Source organism: Setaria italica, chromosome I, assembly GCF_000263155.2.
Source record: "Setaria italica strain Yugu1 chromosome I, Setaria_italica_v2.0, whole genome shotgun sequence".
In the NCBI taxonomy this organism is placed as follows: Eukaryota; Viridiplantae; Streptophyta; class Magnoliopsida; order Poales; family Poaceae; genus Setaria; species Setaria italica.
This window is the reverse complement of record NC_028450.1, coordinates 41,297,898-41,318,810: the sequence shown is the minus strand read 5'-3', so window position 1 is coordinate 41,318,810 and position 20,913 is coordinate 41,297,898. Positions and strand designations below refer to the sequence as shown.

The 20,913-nt window shown below is 47.1% G+C and overlaps 2 protein-coding genes and 1 pseudogene across 6 annotated transcripts; 1 reads left to right on the top strand and 2 right to left on the bottom strand.

Moving 5' to 3' along the window:
• Positions 1-139: 139 nt before the first annotated feature.
• On the top strand, positions 140-4,500 carry LOC101773154 (uncharacterized protein sll0005). The gene is made up of 13 exons (XM_004954313.4): positions 140-485; positions 575-724; positions 889-1,065; positions 1,171-1,314; positions 1,410-1,515; positions 1,601-1,749; positions 1,832-1,957; positions 2,109-2,252; positions 2,365-2,452; positions 2,889-3,262; positions 3,464-3,790; positions 3,924-4,139; positions 4,227-4,500. The coding sequence occupies exons 1-13, from the start codon at positions 288-290 to the stop codon at positions 4,359-4,361; spliced, it is 2,334 nt and encodes a 777-aa protein (XP_004954370.1). The 5' UTR covers positions 140-287; the 3' UTR covers positions 4,362-4,500.
• Positions 4,501-5,174: 674 nt separating this feature from the next.
• LOC101772744 lies at positions 5,175-6,483 on the bottom strand (annotated as a pseudogene).
• A 6,386-nt stretch (positions 6,484-12,869) lies between these two features.
• Positions 12,870-20,376, bottom strand: LOC101771268. 5 transcript variants are annotated; one of them, XM_004954308.4, is made up of 7 exons: positions 19,768-20,376; positions 18,114-18,280; positions 17,878-17,954; positions 16,066-17,778; positions 15,803-15,959; positions 15,066-15,716; positions 12,870-13,987 (listed from the first exon to the last, which is right to left on the bottom strand). In XM_004954308.4, exons 2-6 carry the CDS (start codon positions 18,265-18,267, stop codon positions 15,070-15,072), a joined length of 2,748 nt encoding a protein of 915 aa, XP_004954365.1. In that variant the 5' UTR covers positions 18,268-18,280; positions 19,768-20,376; the 3' UTR covers positions 12,870-13,987; positions 15,066-15,069. The 5 variants fall into 5 exon arrangements, with proteins under 5 accessions (XP_004954365.1, XP_012698475.1, XP_004954364.1 ...); XM_012843021.3 differs by lacking the exon at positions 12,870-13,987 and having other exon boundaries at positions 14,843-15,716; positions 18,114-18,294; XM_004954307.4 differs by lacking the exon at positions 12,870-13,987 and having other exon boundaries at positions 14,843-15,716.
• Positions 20,377-20,913: the final 537 nt, after the last annotated feature.

Genomic DNA, 20,913 nt, shown 5'->3' with positions numbered 1-20,913 from the left:
AGGGAAGGGAGCGCGCGCGCCAACCACAAGCGCAGGCCATCGTGGCCGCGCGCCAGCCAGCCGCCCCACCCCACGGCGCTGAGTGCCCTGCTGCCTCCGCTCCCACCACCGATTGACCGACCGGCCCCAATTCTTCTTCTTCCCCAACCACCACTTCGCAATTTGTTTACCTTCTTGGTTGCATCCCCCGCGCCCCACACCCTCCACGCCTGCCACGCCGGCTTCGCTTCACACCACCCCACGAGAGACGCGCCGGCCAGGTTCCCGGGGCCTTCCGCGCGCTAAGCATGGAGGCCGCGGCGGCGGCGCCGCATCTCCTGCACTGCGGCGGCTTCGGTCGCGTCGCGCACCTCCCGGCGCTCCCGGGTCGACGCCGACGCCGAGGACAGCAGCTCCCCCGGGTCCGCGCGGTCGCCACGGAGCCGAAGCCGTCCACCTCCACCTCCTCCTCTCGCCCCAGGACCCGTAATGATCTCTCCAACACCGTAAGTTCGAGCCACTCCAGCGTTGCTGCTTTGCCCCCTTACTGTTGGCGCTGTGACCTTGCTGACATGTTTGCCTGTGAATGGCGCAGAGGTTCGGTGGGGTGTCCAAGGAGATTCAGCGCGTGCGCAAGCAGATGGAGCAGGACGAGCAGCTCGCCACGCTCATGCGTGGCCTCCGCGGCCAGAACCTCCGCGACGAGCAGTTCGCCGACGACAATGTCCGCCTTCGCCTCGTCGAGGTCCAAACTGCAACCCCCTTGATCCACTTCCATTAACCTCTCACACAGAGTGCTCTTGTCTTTACCCAATCACAGAACAGAATCACTTCCAGCAAAAAATTAGTACACACTACACAGTAGGTTGTTACTGAATTCTATTGTTTTTTCTTCCTTCTTGGTTCAAGGTAGAGACTGCGGGCAACAATGAGGGGCTGCCACTTGTGTATAGCCCAGAAATCATATCAGCCTACTGGGGTAAGCGTCCAAGGGCTGTCGCCACTCGAGTTGTGCAGTTGCTGTCTGTTGCTGGTGGTTTCATCTCACATCTCATATCCGATCTTATTAACAAGAAACTCAAGGAGGTAGCTATCATACTCCTGCAGCTGCGTTTGCCTTCCCTAAAACCATGTAAATGCGTTTGCTAATCATTATATATTCTTCTGTTGCCGTCAAATGTTCATCCATAGAATGAAGTAGCTCGTGCTATTGAACTGAGGGAAATTGTGACATCTCTGGGTCCTGCTTACATCAAGCTTGGACAAGCGCTAAGTATACGGCCAGATATTCTGTCACCTGCAGCGATGACTGAGTTGCAGAAATTATGTGATAAGGTAAATATTTCTATTTTTAAATTCATTATATTTCCCTTGCTACGACATGTAACACATACCTATTTGCTAATTGGGCTTTCTACTGCTATGTCAAGGTTCCTTCATTCCCAGATGATATAGCAATGGCTCTTCTGGAAGAAGAACTTGGTCAGCCTTGGCAAGCAATCTACTCTGAGTTATCCCCCTCCCCAATTGCTGCAGGTAATTACACTAAAGAACTATGCATCCTCTTTGTGCTGCTAATTGTTATTCCTGGATTAAACTTGTCTTATGCATTGTCTTGCAGCATCTTTGGGACAGGTATATAAAGGACGCTTGAAAGAAACCGGAGAATTGGTAGCTGTCAAAGTGCAGAGACCATTTGTACTTGAGACTGTCACCATCGATTTATTCATCATTAGAAACTTGGGTTTGGTACTCAGGAGATTTCCACAGGTATAGATTTTCATCTACTTGAGAACTATAGGTGGAGATTACCTTTGTTAATATGAACTGAAACACTGCCGAATGCTGTCAGGTCTCCATTGATGTTGTTGGCCTGGTAGATGAGTGGGCTGCTCGATTTTTTGAAGAACTTGATTATGTAAATGAAGGGGAAAATGGCGCCTACTTTGCTGAAATGATGAAAGAAGATCTGCCACAGGTAATTGCTTTGTATTTGCCTTCTAGGAGGTCATGTCATGTAACAATATGGTTTGTAACTTTATAGTGTTACTGAATACATCATGTACATGTTAATTTCACTGTCAATCTGTTCACTTGTGAATTTACAATTTATTCAACGATAATTTCAGGTTGTTGTCCCAAAGACTTACGATAAGTACACATCTAGGAAAGTTCTTACCACACAATGGATAGAGGGAGAGAAGCTTTCACAAAGTACAGAGGATGATGTTGGGTCATTGGTCAGTGTTGGAGTCATATGCTACCTGAAACAGGTTAGTTTGTCAATCATTTTTTGTAGATCTTATTCATACTATTCCCAGGTTAGTTTGTCAATCATATTATTTGCTCGAGTTGCCTTTCATGTTATATTATTGTTATTTGCAGTTGCTTGATACTGGATTCTTCCATGCTGATCCACATCCAGGCAATATGATTAGAACACCTGATGGAAAGCTGGCTATTCTTGATTTTGGTAAGTCAACTTGTTAGAAAATCCACAGATGACTCTCATGTCCATCTATGCTATTTTGCCACTAAAAAAGCTATGCTATTTTCATTGTCTGTAATAAAATTGTAAACAAATGTTCCATACATCTACCCAATCTGTGGTGTAGATGGCTATGCTTTACTATTCGTACAATCACTCACATGCACTCGAGCAGTTTCTGTAACCCTGCATTACTAACTACCACCGCACACACTAGATTAAAACATGACAAGTGCAAACCTCCTTTTCAGTATCATCTAATAGCCTGTTTGTATTCCTTTTTAGCAAGAACTCTGCTGACTGAATTTAAAACATAATTAATTGTTTCATTAGCTTTTCTATCAGCCTACTTTTGCTATGTTTCTCTTTCCAATTTTTGTGCTCATGAAAACCAATGAAATTATATTATTTTCCTTTGTAGGGCTTGTAACAAAACTGACAGATGATCAGAAGTATGGAATGATTGAAGCAATTGCTCACCTTATTCATCGTGATTATGATGCAATTGTCAAGGACTTTGTGAAGCTTGGTTTCATCCCTGAGGGAGTTAACTTGGATCCAATCTTGCCTGTACTGGCCAAGGTTTTTGATCAGGCACTTGAAGGAGGCGGTGCCAAGAATATTAACTTTCAAGAATTGGCAGCGGATCTAGCACAGATTACTTTTGATTATCCATTCAGGATACCTCCGTATTTTGCTTTGATTATTAGAGCCATTGGAGTATTAGAAGGTATAGCTTTGGTGGGAGATCCTGAATTCGCCATTGTGGATGAAGCATACCCATATATTGCTCAGGTCAGCATTCAACCTTTGATTCAACCTGTACATCCTCCCCATATGCTTCTACTCTATACATGGACACTGTTGCAATTGCAACTAAAATTTTCCTCTTTTTTTTTATCAAAGAAACACATGAAGGAGGAACGTAGATGTTCTAATGGAAGTTTGGTTTAAGATTCTGTATTGCTAATATGTGGTTTTATTTGATAATATCAGAGGCTACTAACAGATGAATCACCACGGCTAAGGAGTGCCTTGCGTTACACAATATACGGCAAAACTGGTGTTTTCGATGCAGAAAGGTTCATTGATGTTATGCAAGCTTTCGAGAATTTTATTCGTGCAGCAAAGAGCGGGGGTGGGGAGAACTTGAAGGGAAACATGGCTGAGCTCGCTGATATAGGAGCTCAACCTAGCACCAGTTTGGTTCCTGTATTTCCAATGGCCATAGCCCAGCCTGAGCAGCCAGTTAAAGCTCGTGCAGCTCTTGCTTTTCTACTCTCTGAGAGGGGGAACTTCTTTCGGGAGTTCATTCTTGATGAGGTGAGCTCTCGGGTTGAAAGTTACAACAGCAAGGACTGGGACTTGTATTTGGCACATTTAATTTACTAGATGTGGAGAGACGTGCTTAAAAAAGCTTCTAACATATAAAGCCTTATTATTCTCTGCATTGCAGATCGTCAAAGCCATTGATGCCGTTTCAAGGGAGCAATTAATACAGATTGCTGCATCTTTCGGGATAGGAAACGCGACCCCTGTTTTTAGCATGGTTCCTGTTAGGGCCAGAGCGTTGCTTCCAACAATCACAGAGGAAGACAGAGTCATCTTGAACAATGTCGAGAAGGTTGTGAAGTTCCTAACATCTGGGACTGCAACTCCAACCGTGAGTGGGGTATGCATGCTAAGCTCTGCCTTTTTATTTTTGTGTATCAACAATGAATGGATGTTAAAGGTTTCTGATCATTTTTGTCGTTGGCAGGACGTAAACATGGTGTCTGTAGTCCAAGAACTTCTTCCTGTGTTGCCAGGCATCTCATCGAAGATCCTACCCGATGTCTTGAGCCGGTTGTCATCACGAGTATTTGCACGGTTGATCAGAGAGGCATTTTTGTAAAGTTTTGGTTCCTTTTCGTTCTAACAGGAAACTACAAGTAGTTATATCCTCCCAAACAACACACACATGATAGAAAATTGTACAGCAGTACGATGTATATAATTTTTATCTATGCAAATTAACCAAAGTTTAACCAACAGTTCTGACTCTGATGTGCGTGCTGCACATGGTGGTGGGTACCCTTGTTTTTCGCCTTTTTTTCTTACATACAGATTTAATCTTCTAGTGAGAATTGAACAGAAGCATCACATGTCTCCCCTCTTCAAATGGAGGTGGAGATCTTGTTGTCAGTCATTGGTATCTCATAGGTCACCCCTCTTCAAATGGATGTAGAGATCTTTGTTGAGGTGAACCCAAGATACTTATTGAAGAACATTCTTTGATGACTACTCTTGTGTTATTTGCCATGCGCATGTAGGTGATTGCAGATTTGGTTCCACCCTCTTCAGAGAGGACGGGGCTGTCACCTTCACATGTTAGACTAGTTGGAGCGACCGTAACAGTATCATCTTTATCCTTGATAACTCTTTCTCGTCAATAATGGAAGAGATCGTTCAAAGACCTTGCCCTACTTCTTCAAGGGCAACACAATCAGTGCAGATGCTTTCAGAAAATTGCCGAGTAATTCTCACAGCATGTGTATTTGGGTTTCTCTTTGGTCTACGACCATGTATACTCAACCTTCCTTTTCCTTTTTTTACATTTTCAATATAATACAAAAAATCTCAGTAGGTCCTTCCCTGCCATTCCTGCTCGGTCAAAAGAAGGTGCCTTCACCACAATGGCGTAGAACATATCAACATAAGAGCAGCAAACACAATTCCGTGACCAATTGTAGAATTTCCAAGTCAAGATACTGGTACATGAGTTTACATCAAACACATCTTACTAGCGAGCTCACAAGGTCTCAACACGAGCAAAGAGGATGCTTGCTAATAGTTCAGCAACTGTGAGTGCAGAATTCATTCTTCTGTTGGCTTGACCACAGCTTCGACCTCCGCGATAGTACTCTCAGCTTCTCCAATCTCAGCACCTTTGTTCAATTGCCTCCTTCAGTTCAGCCTGCAATAAAACAATTGTTGCAATGGATGGACAAGGCCACACAATTTCTAGATAGGGAGATGGATATTTTTAGAGTACCAGTGTTGCTTTCAAGTCTGCCAGAGCAGCCTCAAGTCGCTTGTGGCAGTCTGGAACCATCATCCTTGACTCAGCTAAAACATTCTCCTGCAGCGGTGAAGTTCAAGTTTCAGTGACTTGTTTGTTATGAGATCAGAACATCAGACAATTTCAACAATGACCATTCACAGTCGAAGTCACATGTATACGGGAAAAATCACTTTAGCGGCTTCATGTGGCCTGACAAATGCAATGCATCTGAGAAGTGGGAATTCAGTCAATGCCAGATTTCAATTCTAGGCCACAAAAAGATAGACTGGGATGAACATAGAATTATCTTGTCCCTTCCAATCCAAGAACAAAGGATCAGATGCTCATAAAAATTGGTCAAAACATAATTTTCAATGACACTCCATTATAATCTGAGTGGAAGGACACAAAAATTCTGACTCATGAGCCTTGCCATTTTTCCAAGGTTAAATTGAAACCAATAATCAGACAGCAATCGGAAGTACTAACCTAACTAGATGCTCATTCAAAGGCCAGCCAACAATGCTACTACAGGAACCATTGTGAACGTATCAGATTACAACCAGTCACAAGCATTGTAAGTCTTCAATAACGCAACATAGTATGATCTCAGTGTCGCTAGGACTAGGGCAGGGTCACAGTGGTAGGTCAATATCTTGGTCGAGTAAAGGAAGAAAGCTTTGAGGCTCAGAAGACTTGTCACCTGCTGCTTGAGATCGTAGGGATCGGCGCCCTTCTCCTTCATGTCGGCGGTCTTGGCCGCTTCCTTCTCCACGTCCTTCTCGTACGAGCGCAGCTCCTTGACGATCCTCTTGCACGTCGACATCTTGATCTTCAAGTTCCTCAGGGTGGCCATCCTAGAATGCAAGAAAGCGAAAGCGCATAGCACTCGAAGCATCGGGATCCGGAAAATCGGATGACGAGGGCAACAGACAGAGAATCTGAAATGGAATTTGGTCCTTGCTTATCGTGAGATCGGACCACGGGGGAGGCGAAGATTTAGACTGAGAGGTTAGAAAGGCAGTGACCTACGTACCTTCGGATACTTTTCCGGTGATGTCTCGCGGTGGCGGCAGCCTGCTGCTACTAGCGTGGCGGAAAGAGCGTCTGGGAGGTGAGCAGCGCCGGTGGGTCACACCGTGTGGGTGGAAAGGAAACAAATCGCCTCAACTGTCGGTCCAGTCATCATCCGACTGCTTCCCCCTCTCTCTCGGCCCATATCGATGCAAATACAATACGGGCCAGACAGCCACGTCCTCTTAGGCCTCCTGGGCCAAATCGCTGCTGAAGTTAAACTCATGGGCCGGATCTGCGCTAAACCGCCGTCTCTTCTCCCCGCGGGCAGTTCCTCGTCGGCGTCTCCGAGAATCCGTCCACGGCCGCGCTGCTTCAGCTCCTCTCCCCCGGCGAGGCGTCTATTCCAGCTCCGGTATCCCATGACCTTTCTTCCTTGACTGCTTCCCGGGAAATAGAACCTTCTACAAAGCGAGAGTTAATGTCTGATGCTGCAATGGTGTCGCCCGTGATCAGGTACACACCGATTCAGGGGGTGGTTGGTCGCTTGGGTGTACTTGTTAGCAGTAGGAACAGCAGGTACTCAGATCGGAAGCAGGAGCAGGGAGAGGAAGAGAGATAGATGGGGACGGCACCAGGCAGCTGTGCCTTCAGGAGGAAGAAGAACAGAGTACAGAGTGCGTGTATTTTCCCGATCCCTTTCCTCTCCCCTGCTCTCCATACTAATACAACTAGTCTCGAGCTATTACATGGGCTGGGCCCGAAAGACGATGCTGCAACTCATGCAACCCATTCTGGGCCGAAGATCCTTGGGTTTGCCTTCCTGAGCCTAGTGTTCTTGCTTGGCTTCAGTTCCCCCTCCTGTGCATTACTGACATTCCCCCGCCGAGAAGACGCCGCTTGACCCCAAGCAGGCGCAAACGGGAAAAGTTGCTGCAGCGCGATGGCATCTTCCCACGTCGCCATTTCCTGCGGCCAATTGGACCATTTCACCAGCACTTGCTGCACTGGTTATGCCAGCGAGAGTATGACATTGGGTTGATGCCGTTTATAGCTTCGGGACATTACTTTAGCAGCTACCAAATTGTACACGTCTTACTTCTTGCAGAGATAGCAGATAGAGTCAGTTCATCACAATGGCTGCCTGCTATCACCTACGTACGTTCATGTAGGTTTTCAGCCCAGCACAGCACATGTAGCTATTCTGTTCATAGAATCATAGCTCAAGGTAGGCATTGTACTGAGGTACTAATAAGCATATGTTACTGCAGATTTATGTCACCACCTGATCTGCATCCAGATCCTCTCGCCCGACCGGGCTATCTCGATGAAGACTACAATTAATCTGCATCCAGGACCTCATCGCCTGCTGTGATGTACAGATAACATTATAGCATGTGTTGGATAGGCATGACAAATTATTAAACCCAGTATCAGCTCGATCACAAGTTTTATATGCCATGATTTTAACTGAAATTTGATAATACCACCATCCCTGATTCCCTGTCATCAGAGACCTGTCAGCTTCTTTGCACTGATTTCGTTTTTATGAGTGATGATTTGTTTTTTTGGAGTGCACTAATTAAAATGGCCCAAATAAACAGGCGGAGAGGATTCCATCATATCTGATAGACCAGGCAGTCACAGTATTCAAAGATCGTTGCAGTACTTAACTATGCGAATTAGTTCATGTGGCTGCTTAGGAAAATCTGCCATGTTGCAGGGTATCTCTGAATGGTCGTAACTTATTAGCTATCTTTATGCATGCATGTTTAATATGCTGAGATTATTCGAAACATGATACACTATCACGCGTCTCTGCCATGCTGTCTTGGTTTCAGGACCCGTGCATGTTGCGAAAAATTATGAAAGAAAACAGTGGCGGTTTTGGCTGCACATATGCACTAGAGCCTTGAATCATGAGCTCAATTGCAATTGGTGTATTATTACCACTCCATGTTGTGTTGCGTGCCGCGATGCAACAAGCAGCTAGCTGGTGTATAGATCGAATTGAAGCAACAAGTATAGCAAAGATTAGCTCGTGAATGTTTGGTACATGTGAGCAGTGGTGTGGTCCTGCCGTATAATTAACTTAAAGGAAATAGATTGGGGGCGTATATCTATGATACTGATCGATGTGGTTGCCCTTGCTCGCTTCTAGATGCATGGTGGAGTACCTACTACATACAGACATACTCCAGTAGTAGTCCAAGTGTATGTCCTTGCACTGCTGGACCATCCATCTACCTCTCCATGCCACTTTGTGTTGTTCTAAGATTGCGGCTAATTATGCATATATGTGTGCGGCCGTTTGTCCTTTGTTGAACAAGAATAGACCAAGAAACAAGAATCAACAACCTTGGAGCTAGCGCTGGCGAGGTAAAGGTGTATCTCTTTTCGCCTTCTTCTTCTTCTTTTTTTGTTTTTTTTTGCTGCCAGTATGTATATGGAAACTTGTGCATGCTTGAGTGTAACAAAAACAGTGCTAATACTTGCATTGGTATCACAGACTTTACAGCCTCTGAAAGTAATTTTCTGGTAGGTGGTTTTGATATACTCCGTATTAGTGAGTAAATGTCGTCTTCTCTCTTTTCTGAATAATAATGGATTGAACAACGACGAAAAACTTGCCTTCAATATCTTACTCCTTTCAGCTTCTAATAAGTACATACAGCCGGTGCACTTTAAGCGTAGTATGTATAGCCGTATCCACATTGACTTGTGTGGGCTACTACACTGTTTGAGCTTGAAGCTTTTCGTTATTGTGTGGCGATACACTTTTACGTACGCACGGCGCGGCCCATGTATATTACATAGAATTGGTGCGGCATCTCTGAATCTCTGATGGATCGGATATGGCGGGACAGCAAAGTCGTTGCTAGCTCCTGTACTGTACATATGCGTGTAGTGTCTGTGGGTGTGGGGGGACGGCTGGTCCTTGGAGCGTACCTAGGTGTGGGCGCATGCAAACAATGCTAGTAGCTGCTCGTGGGTACGTACGAACGACGACGACGCATGCATGCATGCATGATTGCTTACACATGAGTTTCCGTTCATTTACTCATCTCACATGATGTGTTTTTGGTCGGTGTGATCGAGATAATGAAGCATCAGAGAAGCAGAAGCAGCTTGGTGCTATGATCTTGTTTCATCATCCATCTTTGTTTGTGCCTCTGATCTCTTACCAGTAGGATCCAACTTTGTTCGATAGAGGATCAGAAGCAGCTGGGTGCGCGCTATGATCTCGTTTGATCCATCCATCTTTGTGTGTGAGACATATGCACCTCTGATCTCTTACCAGCAGGATCATCTTGTCATCTTGCTAATTTGATCCATATGCATGAATCCGGAGGCAGATATGATGGATCGGACCACGCATCAATTGCCTAGCACGCAGCACGCAGATGGCGGAGCGAGTTTAATTTGCTTTTGGCAGCAAAGATGTATATATGCATATATACAAGTATACATATACGTTGGTAGCATTATGTGTGCATATACTAGATAGCTGCAGGGAGTTGCGCGCTAGATCTGGAGATATATGGAGAGAAAGAGATGCGTGCTCATCATACGCATAACGCACGGCATGCAGCATGGTGAGAGATAGATTGCCCGGGTGGGCTGGGGCCGGGCACACACATCAGTTTGGCCGGTGGTGCACTGCTGTTTAGTTTGCAGGTAATTGACTGCAGGTTGGTCACTGGTTGCCCTCATCTTGAGCTCTGCTTTGGTTTGGCCGACTTTGAATGCAGCTGGCCGGGGTACGGATAATGAGCAACTCAGCTTTCGGGGTCGGGTAGCCGGGTAGGTCATCGCAGATATATCATGCATGTGCACGCATTGGTCTCACTCTCCCTCCTCCTCCTCCTCCTCCTCCCGCTGGTGGTATTATGACCGATAGATCGATGCAGGGCCGCATCTAGCGGTGGGACGGGCGGGCTCAAAACTCCCCTACCGCCGCTCAGATAATGGAAGCCTCTCCATATTTTTTTTACAAAAGTACAAAAACAGTTTTCAATAGCGATTGAAATGGCATTTGCAGGGGCGAGCGCGCCACCCGCTCCTAGCTTTCACAGCTACAAATAGCTGTTTGCAGGAGCGGGTAACGGGCCTGCCCCTGTAAAGCCCTTTCCAAGGGTAGGTGACGCCGTCACCTGCTCCTGGAAATGATATCTTCAGGGGGCAGCTGATGTCATGACCCGCACCTGCAAACTATTTTTTAGGGGTGGTGGATGGCGCCACCTACCTCTGGAAATGTCGTTCCCGCCAAAATTTTGTACCATTTTCGTGCCAAATTTTTAAAATATGGTTCTCAACCAACCCATTCAAATCCAACACTCAAAGAACACGGTATATGCAATAAAGTTACATAACCAGTTCCTACATCAATATGGAAAGAGTAGGGGTACATCCATGCCACAATACAACATAACCAGTTCTGACAATAGTACAAGTTCGTATATCAATATTTAAGATCTTAGAGAGAACAAGTTCAAATCCATAAGAAAAGAGTAGGGGTACATCCATGTTTTTTTTACAAAAGTACAAAAACAGTTTCCAATAGCGATTGAAATGGCATCTGTAGGGGTGGGCGCGCCACCCGCTCCTAGCTTTCACAGCTACAAATAGCTGTTTCACAGCTACAAATATAGAAATCTTGGAAAAAATAAAAAACAATTATTCATCATCTATGTCAACTTGTTTTGTCCCACAAAATCTTAGAAAAAATAAAAATTATATCATGCACGAGTCAATATAGAAAAAACCAAATCTTCTTCTCTCTCCTCCATAGATATCTAGGAAATTCATCATTCATGAATGAGGCTAAAACATCAAAGTTGAGTACAAATAATTAGATAATCTTGTTATCCTACATAAATAACCTAACTTCATCCAAATGTTTGAGGTAAATGGAGCTCCAAATGGCTAATCCACACCTTGGAAATCTAGATCTACCTAGAGGTATATGGAACTTCATTTGAGCCTAAAACCTATGTAATAAGCTTCAAAAGGACAAGGAATTAGCATCAACTTACCTCCTATAAGCTCCAACTCCAAGGAAACAAAGTTGAAAACCTTTCCCCATCTTTTTCACTTTTCGGGCAGCACCTCCCCCGAGCAGTGACTGTGCTGTCGAGAGGAGGAAGAAGCCAAGCTGGCTGTTTTGTTGCCCATTTCCAGGAGCGGGTCACGGTGACCTACCCCTGGAGAACCATTTGCAGAGGTGCGCCACGGGGTGACCCGCCCCTGGAAATGAGGGTGATTTCCAGGGGCGGGTGATGCCGTCACCCGTCCCTGAAAATTCCCCATGTGCAGGGGCGAGTGAGCGGCCCGTCCTTGGAGAACCATTTGCAGGGGTTGGTGACGCCTCAGCTGGTCAGGATAAGGTCGCGAAGTGGGCCCGTCAGATCAATGGATCGAGGGGCAAAAGTGCCATTTCACATGCCGAATTGAGTCCTCCGGTAACTGTTCCGTTAAGTTTCTAACGAAAGTTCACGGTTATGGCACCGAAGTGTCAAGAAAGGAATGAAAGATAAATCCCAGTGCTAAATAAGCACTAAGGAACAGAAGTGTCAAGAAAAGAATGGAAAATAAATTCTGGTGTCGCAAAAATTTCAATTTTTAATGTCATACAGGGAATCAGATTTTTATCCGGCGCCGAATTTCCTCTCACTTACTGTTAACGTCCCTTTGCAGCCAATCGAGACTGCAGTAGTAGTAGCAGCAGCACATACAGCCAGCTGCATGCAGCGGTCCTACGCGCGTACTTGTAGTCTTGTACTGCGGCGTCCGTTGTACACACCGACGACGCTACTCGCATGCAGGAGTAGTATGTAGCTGTAAAGTACTCGTGCAGCTACATTCACACATGACTGTTACTACCGACGACGACGTGTATGATGGATTGTCTGGAGACCAGACGTGATGCACGGGAGCTAGCTAGCTACAACACACGTGTGCACCCTTACAGCTGTTGCTGCTCGGTGAAACTTCGCATTGCCAGGAAGAAGAATGCTAGCTAGGAAAAAGAACGTCTCCAGCCCATTACAGGATAATAACTGATGAACCCATGTATGTGCCGTGCAATTACTCCCTCCATCATTACTGAAGCAAGCAAATTTCTGCACTCAAGAGGGATCTGAGAGGCTGAGACAGAGCAGGGGTTGCAGTGCACTGCATTTTGCCAGTAAGAGAGCAGAGACCGTTGTGGCCGCCCAGCCCCAACAATAAATGAGGCATCCTGCCATGCACTGCTTCTTCACACTTGTAAATCACTGTACACTGTGCACTGCAATCTGAAGAAGAGAACCAACCAGCGCACCGCTGCAAATACCTACCCACCCATCCAACAACAAGCTGCAACGAACACATTGATATCACAAAATCTAACGATTTGGGCACCAGCTGCAAGGAAAGGGCAGATTTCGAACACAACCTCCTGCTGCTGCCGCATTTATTCTTCTCCCTCATCCGTCACGCATTGCTTGCTTGCTCGCCAAATCCAGCGAACGGCAGGGGCAAGAAGCTAGCACTGCAAACGAACGCATAGCAAGACGAGCACGCATCTCAGCAGTCAGCACCAGCACCCACCACTACCGTTCATAGCTTCACACCATCTCTTGCTAACACAAGTACCACAAATCTTGATTCTTTTTTTTTTTGCGAGTGTGTGAATCAGCCTGCAACGTGCTTCAGCTCACATTGTTCACAAGTACCACGAAAAAGTTGACAGTGGCAATGGCAAGCGAAAAGGCACGGTAAGCCTGAAGCACAGAGAGTCGCAGGCACATCATTTGCATTTCTTACCACCCTGCAGCTTCACTTCCCATGCAACGCAACCACCATAATAAATTGTTACTGCAGTCAGTGACTCACAGGACAGTGTAACAACAGTCTCAGCTCGCCCTAGAAAACAAAAATGACTGTTTCTTTAGGCAGCAAGCAGTGGCCACTGCTTATGGCCAGGGCTCAGGAGGGTGGCGAACTTTCACTGCTGAATGCTGATGCCCCAGGGAAATTCACATGCTTGACCTGAAAAGATAAACAGGGCTAAGCCGCGGCAACAGACCTGGCCGGCCTTTGCTCTGGCCTGTTGCTGTTGGCCCCTCCTCCAGCTCCAGGTCCCCGGTGACCTGTAGCAGACCAGAGCACAGAGCAGCCCGGCCGCCCCCGGTATCTATCAGCCATCTCATCTGCCTGGCGTGTGGGCCCCCGTGGCATGCCCACATGGATCCACTGTTGCCCACATGGCAGTGAACAGGCGACACGCAGCCACAAAACCCAAACCCAAATTATCCAGTTTCACCCAGCACATCTCCTTTCTTAAAGTTACAGCAAAGAGTATATGATATGGCTGTCTGGGGTCAAATTGTTTAACTGGTGGAATGGCACGAGACACCAGGGCACGGCTCCATGTTTGATGCCGTGCTTTCAGATTCGCCTCAAAACTACTCTTCCCCCACCTGCAGATTTCATATTCAGCATCAACAGAATCTCTTGATAGACTTTGTTTATGCAAAGCCCCAGAAACCCGCTAATCTCGAGGCCGTGACAAGGTAGTTTGTCTGTCTGATTCCTCTCCACCAAATCATGCCAATGGGCAGGCAACATTTGTCTTTCTGCTAAACGTGTACTAAGTTTCAGGCTAGTGGCATAGGAGGCTCTAAGCTTGGATTAAACTAAGCCAAAAGGTGTACCCAACTCAAATCAAACAGGTAAATAAACAAATGGCAGTTGACATGCATCCTAGGCCATGTTTAGTTACTCCCAACTCCCAACTTTGACACTATGCAAAAAGAAGATTCCCCATCACATCAAACTTGCGGTACATGCATGGAGTACTAAATGTAGATGAAATTAAAAACTAATTGCACAGTTTTGTTGTACTTTGCGAGACGAATCTTTTGAGCCTAATTAGTCAATATTTGGACAATAATTCACAAATACAAACGAAACGCTACAGTGTGCTACAGTGCTGTAACAGTAATTTGGCACCTCCCAAATTCCCTAACTAAACAAGGCCCTAACAAGATCATCTAGCTACCTTGTGAGTTGTGTGGACAGGACGGGCTGCAAGATGCCATGTGCATGTTTTCGTGTCTTTTGCATCAGATCATGCATTCAACTGATTATTGGTCCAAGAACAGGTCCCCTCCACCCCACAAAAGAGACAGTGCACTACTATTTTCTCTTGTTTCTACGCTCCTTTTCTCCATCTTGGATGAGACAATCTCAACTACAGGCAACATCAACAACCTAGTGGGGGTGGTGCTATTCATTGCTTTTTTTCTTTCTGTTGTATGCGTGAAACAGTTATAGACACAGCATGGGCATAATTTTATTGCCAAGACATTATTGACTAATTACAAGAGAGGGCAAATATCAGAGAAGAGAGATCAAGTGAAACGCAAATAAGGCAAAGGCACATGGCATTGCATTTCTGCAAGTAACGTGAACAAATGAAGCAGTGTTACAGCAGCATCACGTGAACACAAACATTAGGGAGCAGAGGTAAAATTATTAGTTAGAGGGAGGAGGTACCTCACTAGTTGTTAGTCAGATCTAACAGTGTCTCCTCAACGAGGTCCTCCAAAACCATTGAGCAAACTGCCGCGCCGAGCTTAAATATCTCTAACCGAGCCGTGTCAGCGCTGGCCGCCTCTGCCACCTCCCTCTTGAGTATCATCTCCAGCAATAGATTTCTTTCAATGGCTTCACCTGGAGGATACTTCTCGAGTATCGACCAGTTCCTTATGACTCGCCAAATCTCCTCATCCACCGAATTACTTGAACCATTCTTGCAATCCCTGTGCTCCAGAGAGCATGATCTACCCCAGGGGTATGCAGCCAGTTCTGCCATCGATGTAAGCTCAGCAAGTGCTTCATTTACGGCGTCAAAAAGAAGCCTCTGTTTTGACCGCCTTTTCCCTGACTTCATTCCGTCTTCTTGGTAATCTGAAAACTTAGCAAGCAATTTTGGATCCAAAGGTTCAGCTAATATGCAACCTTCTCTATCCATGCCACAAGAGTGGACCAACTTTTGGATAAACGTTAGCGAATCTAGATCTTCATCAGCCTTTGAGAAAAGTCTTGAGAGTCTCAAAGAGTTTGGTGACATGACTTCCAGTGGGGGATCCTCCCATGATAGGGATCGTGAAAAGGATCCAATAAGGGGAGACCTCGACAAAGCTTCTGCACATACATGTAGAAATGTCATTGCATATAGATTACAAAATTTCATCTGTTAAAAGTTTGATGAAATGGGTTTCTGAGCTTACGTGGGGATGAAGCTATGAAATTTTCAGATGAGTACAGTAGCCTCCTATTGTTATTATCACAGATAAATGGTCCATCTAGTACAGATACAGGGCTTGGTTGGTCCTGAGGGTCACCAAAGATTCCTGGGGCGCCAAGACTTGACATAGAAGAAATATCCTGACAAAGTACAGCTAACTTTTCATATTGTGAACTTCTTAAGGCTAAACAAGTGAGTGTACAAAAAATATGAGCACCAGCTTTAATAGGATAAATTTTGATTTACCTTGGCTGGGATGTTAGCTGTATTATTAGTATGACAAGAACTAGTCACCAGCCCTTGCATGATGTTCTTCTCATCCGTGTCAAGACAAGTATTTTGTTTCCCATAATTGTGTAGCACAAGATGGTTCCAGTCTTCCTTCACATCACCATTAGTCACAGCACCTTCATGCTTGAGTCTATCGCTGGCAGACGGATCTACCTTCTCCCGAGTTGATTTCTTATTTTTCGAGAACAGGCTAGAAACTTTTTCCCGAAATGATGATGACTTCCTGATTCTTTCCTTTTGAGCTGCATGAGTGCCAGAGGCTACTCCATTTGACTCAATGCCTCCATAAGACAAAGAAACTGGAAGAGATCGAGACCTTGGCAAACATGAGAAAGGTTCTTCAGCTTCCAGCTCAGATGCTTGGCTCTCCACTGTTTCACCCTCAATTTCTTCCTGGTCCTTGACTTTTGAAATTGTGAGCATGTCACCTAGTGTGCCCATACTTCTACGACCTTCCATTTCTTCCTCACTACTGACTGTTGATGATACCATAGACCATCTCTCCAAAATCTTCTTCTTGCCTTCCCTAACTACCGATGGTTCCCGTCTATGGGATGTCTGACTAGAGCATGATGCAGAGTAAGGACTTCCACTTCTACTCAGAAAATCCCAAGAACGGCCAGACGTCGGAGTGCCAAACTCCAAATCCTCGCTTGTTTCACCAGACATTTCTTTTGCAATCTCAACTTCAGATTTACTGAAGGAGTCATCTCCGATATAAAATTCAGGATATTCACATGAGAGCATGCTTTCTTCATCTTGCTTGTCTTTGAGCCTCATCCTCATCTGCCAAGTGATCTCCTTTGCTAATCTTCTTGAGCATGCTGTTTCATCAACTGTCATCATACTTTCATCTTCACTATCTTCTGCAGATGATAATGGAGATCCTACAATCCCAGGATCATGAGAATTCGCGAGTCCTGGCTTTAGCACTACAATTTTTGTTGGCTCAGACAAACTTGAGTTTGCTGGGGAAACATCTAAGCTCTGGTGGCGCCTGTATCTGTTACGTTCACTTTCATCTCCATCTAAAAAGAGTTGTCTCCCCACAAGAACACTGCCTTTTCTCTTCGTTGGTTCTGATGGCTTCAGTATGGTTATTTGCTTTACTTCAGAAGGTGGTGCAGCAGGTTGGAACTCATAGCGGTTGCTCGATAACAGTGGATTTGGCTCATCAAGGAACTCCAAGAATAGGTCTCTATTTGAGCTTAAAAACTGCAGTGCATCTTGGAACTCCTTTGAATGAAGAAGCTTCTCATCCGTGGCTAGACGCTTTGCTTCAGCAAACTTTTCGCGAACAAGTGACATTCTCTTCTCACAACAAGGTTCAATTCCTTGGTACTTGCTCTGGCTGCTATTGATTCTTGAAGGTTGGTCACTAAAACCATTCCATGTGTGCTGATGGCGCAGTCCTGCCTTTTGGTTTTGATGGCATTTGCTTTCCTTCTTCAGCTTGATATTCCGGTAGTTCTCTTCAAATCCGCTAGACTGAACCGGAGCATCATGTAGACCCATTAATCTTGCAACAACATTCAGAGGCTCCTCATTAGGCATCCCTTCTTTCCACATGTCCTGCTCCATGAGCATCTTAACGGGCGTCCCACCAGATCTTTTAGTAGGCGAGTTTGATCTTTTAGTAGGGGAATTCCTTCTTGCCTGACTATCTCTCTGTGGGTAAATTCGAGCAGAAACAAATTTGTAAGTTCGGTCACACTAAGTCTTACTTTTACTTACATGAAGAAAGAAACATAAAAACTATTGACGTACTTGTTTATCTTCAGTTTGAACTGGGGGATTAATTGCCATCTTGAAAGTGTTACTCCGGTCTCTTCCCGCAGGAGAAACTGCAAACAAATGCTACACTGCATCAGAGTTTTTTTTTTGTGTGTGTAGCATAACCTTGCATACACTGAATGACTGAAGTAGAAACCCATCCCAGGGGCAGAAGAAAACATACAAAAATTATAATAGCATGGAGCAAAAAGGGTAAGAGAAATAGGTACCATCTCTATGCGCCTTGTCAGTGAGCATCTTGGTCGCAACCACACCATTGCTGAGGTCGAACATGTTGATCATCCTCCCCAGGCATCCCGGGAAGGGGGCGAGAACTTGGAGGTCCTGCCTCCTTTTGTGCCTTCTATCCTGAACCCCTTTCATTCACACCGTCCTCCTGCAAATCCAGAGCTACAACACATCAGATACGGTAATCATATCAGCATCATGCTTACTAGCAGAGGTTTCAAAGTTTGAAACTTTTGAAGACAGAGAGGAGGGAGGAACCGGACAAGACAAGCGCGCAAGAACGGAACAAAAAACAACTGCGTCCAAAAAGCACCCTCCACATCACGAAATCCGACGAGGAGGGCAGTGCGGGAGCGAGGAATCAACACGTGAAGCGCGATCCCCCACCTCGCCCCCGAGGAGAACAATGCGCAGAGGACGATGGGGAACTATGACGAGAGAGCAGATCGATTGCCACAAGAACCCATCATCACATTTCGCCGGTCCCGGAAAAGGCCACAGGAGCAGCCCGCAAGAGACGAACGGAGATTAAAAAGAAAAAGATGCACCGCGCGAAAAGCTGCTGGCCTGCTGGCTCTCTCTTTCGCGAGGCTTGAAGGGAAACAATACCTTCGATGCAGTAGCTCGGGCAATCTCCTACAGTACTTGCTTAAGTAGGAACTGGCACGCAAATGCAGCGAAAACCGGTGAGAAGCTTGCGAATGTCGCAACCACGCGGCGAAAGGCGGGGCGATTTCCTACCCAAATCGAGGTCGTGTCGCAGAGGCATGCGGCGCGAGTCCAACCGTGAAACTCCACACGAAAAGGAAAGGCGCACGGCACGAAAGCCCAGCTCGCGTTCCCCGTTCCGCAAGCGCGCCAAGGAAGCTGTGACGGCAGTAGGAGCGCGGCGCAGAAGAAAGGCACCGGCCTTTCTTGCTTGCCCGAACGAACGGACGCAGGGGGGGAAAAAAGAAGCGACCGAATCTTCATCATCAAAGACGACCTAGCGGTGAAACGAATAAATTACAGAGAGAGACCGGCGGCGGAAATGGCGTGATTGGGACGGGCGGCCGAGCCGATGCGCATGTTACCTGGTCGGCGGAGCGGAGCGGAGCCGGCAACCGCCGAATCGGGGGGAGGACGCGGCGGTTGGCGGTGACGCGAGAAGGTCGCAGCGCAGTCGTTATCCCCCTCTGCGTCGCGCGCCGCGGAGAAGAACGGGGACTGGACGCGGCAGCGGCAGCGGAGCGTGGCGGTGGCGGCCAATGAGCGTGGCGGAGGTGAAGCTGACGATGGCGATGGTCCCCATGGATGGCGATTAGGCGGTGGTAGGAGACAAGTTTAGGAGAAGTAACTGCGCATTAATCACTAGACTAGGAGGTGGCAATGAGGCAATCCGTGGAGAGAGGGTGGAGGTGATTGCGATTAGCTGTGATTAGCGGGGAGATTAAAAAGTGGAGGAGCAAAATCCAAAGGCAAAGCCAATCGGAAGCGCGGCTGAAAAGGCGCCGCTTTTGGGAGCGGAGCGAAAGCGACGGAGGCAACGAACGAACGGTCACCCTCCCCACCGCCCCCAACCCAAAAATGGCAAAAACCACCACCACCAAAGAGAGAGAGGAGCAGGGGAAGGAGGGAGGGAGCAAGGGGACGGACCTGCACTGCAGCGGCTGCGAGGAAACCGCCGCCGCCGGTGTGCCGAGGAATGCGGCGAGCGGGACCGAGGTATCCTGTCAGGGCGCGCGGATCTAGGATTCCCCGCGCCTAATCCGTGTCTCCCCGCGGCGAGGGCGAGCAGAGCTCCCGCGGCGGAGGCGCCGCCCTCTTGTCGCTGTCAGCCAGCGCCGGATTCCGGCAGTCGGCCGGCCAGGAACGTCAGGAAGCGAAGGCCGTCGCGAGCACGTCCGTCTCGTCAGACAGACAATAGCAGCCGGTGCGCCGCCGGTGGGTAGGGACAGTGAGGGGCCCACCGGAGAGCAGTGCGGTGGCACTAGCGAGATCGTGGCGAGGCGACGGGTGCTCTGTAGTAGAGTGGAGAGGAGGGGCGCAACAAGCAATGGCAGGTAGCGAGCGAGGAGAGGAGAGGGTGAGGGGGAATAGGAGGCAACTGGCAACTTTGGCTGGCAAGGGTGGGGTGAGGCGAGGTCGCAATGGCGCACGCACACGGAACGGAAGGTGATGAGGGCCAGGGGGGAGCTGAAGGTTAGCAAAGGCAGGGGAAGTGCGGAGGAGCTGAGCGAGTTAGGAGGGCGGAGGTGGGGGCGTGGCAGGTCACGTGAAGCCCCCATTTATGGGCCGCGGCGCTCCCTCTCTCTCTCTCTCTTTCCTCCAACACACTCAGCTTCAGCTCCAACGACGACGCCCCCACGCTCCTCCTCACCCGGCGGCGCTCCTCCTTGGGCCTCGCCCGGCCTTTTACCGGAGTAGTAGAGTTGAATATTTCTCTACGAGTGCCGTGCCATGCGACATGCGAGTGCTAATGGCCTCTTTGGAACGCGAAGGAATCTTAAAATGTAGGAATAGAAAAATTAGAGGAATGATGAGAATGTAGAAAAGTTTGTAATTATATGTTTGGATGCAATATAGAAAAAACAAAGGAACGAGAAGATAGGCACAAAGGAAAGTTTGCAAGGAGTTGGACCTCATGTTAGGGTGCGTTTGGTTGCGAGGACGAAGTGGGACGGGACGGGACGATCCCACTTCGTCCCGCGTTTGGTTGGAGGACAGGTGGGACGGGGACATCCCTACGAGGGAATATACCCTCCAGATGCGGGATGCCCTCGTTCCACCAAACCAGCGGAC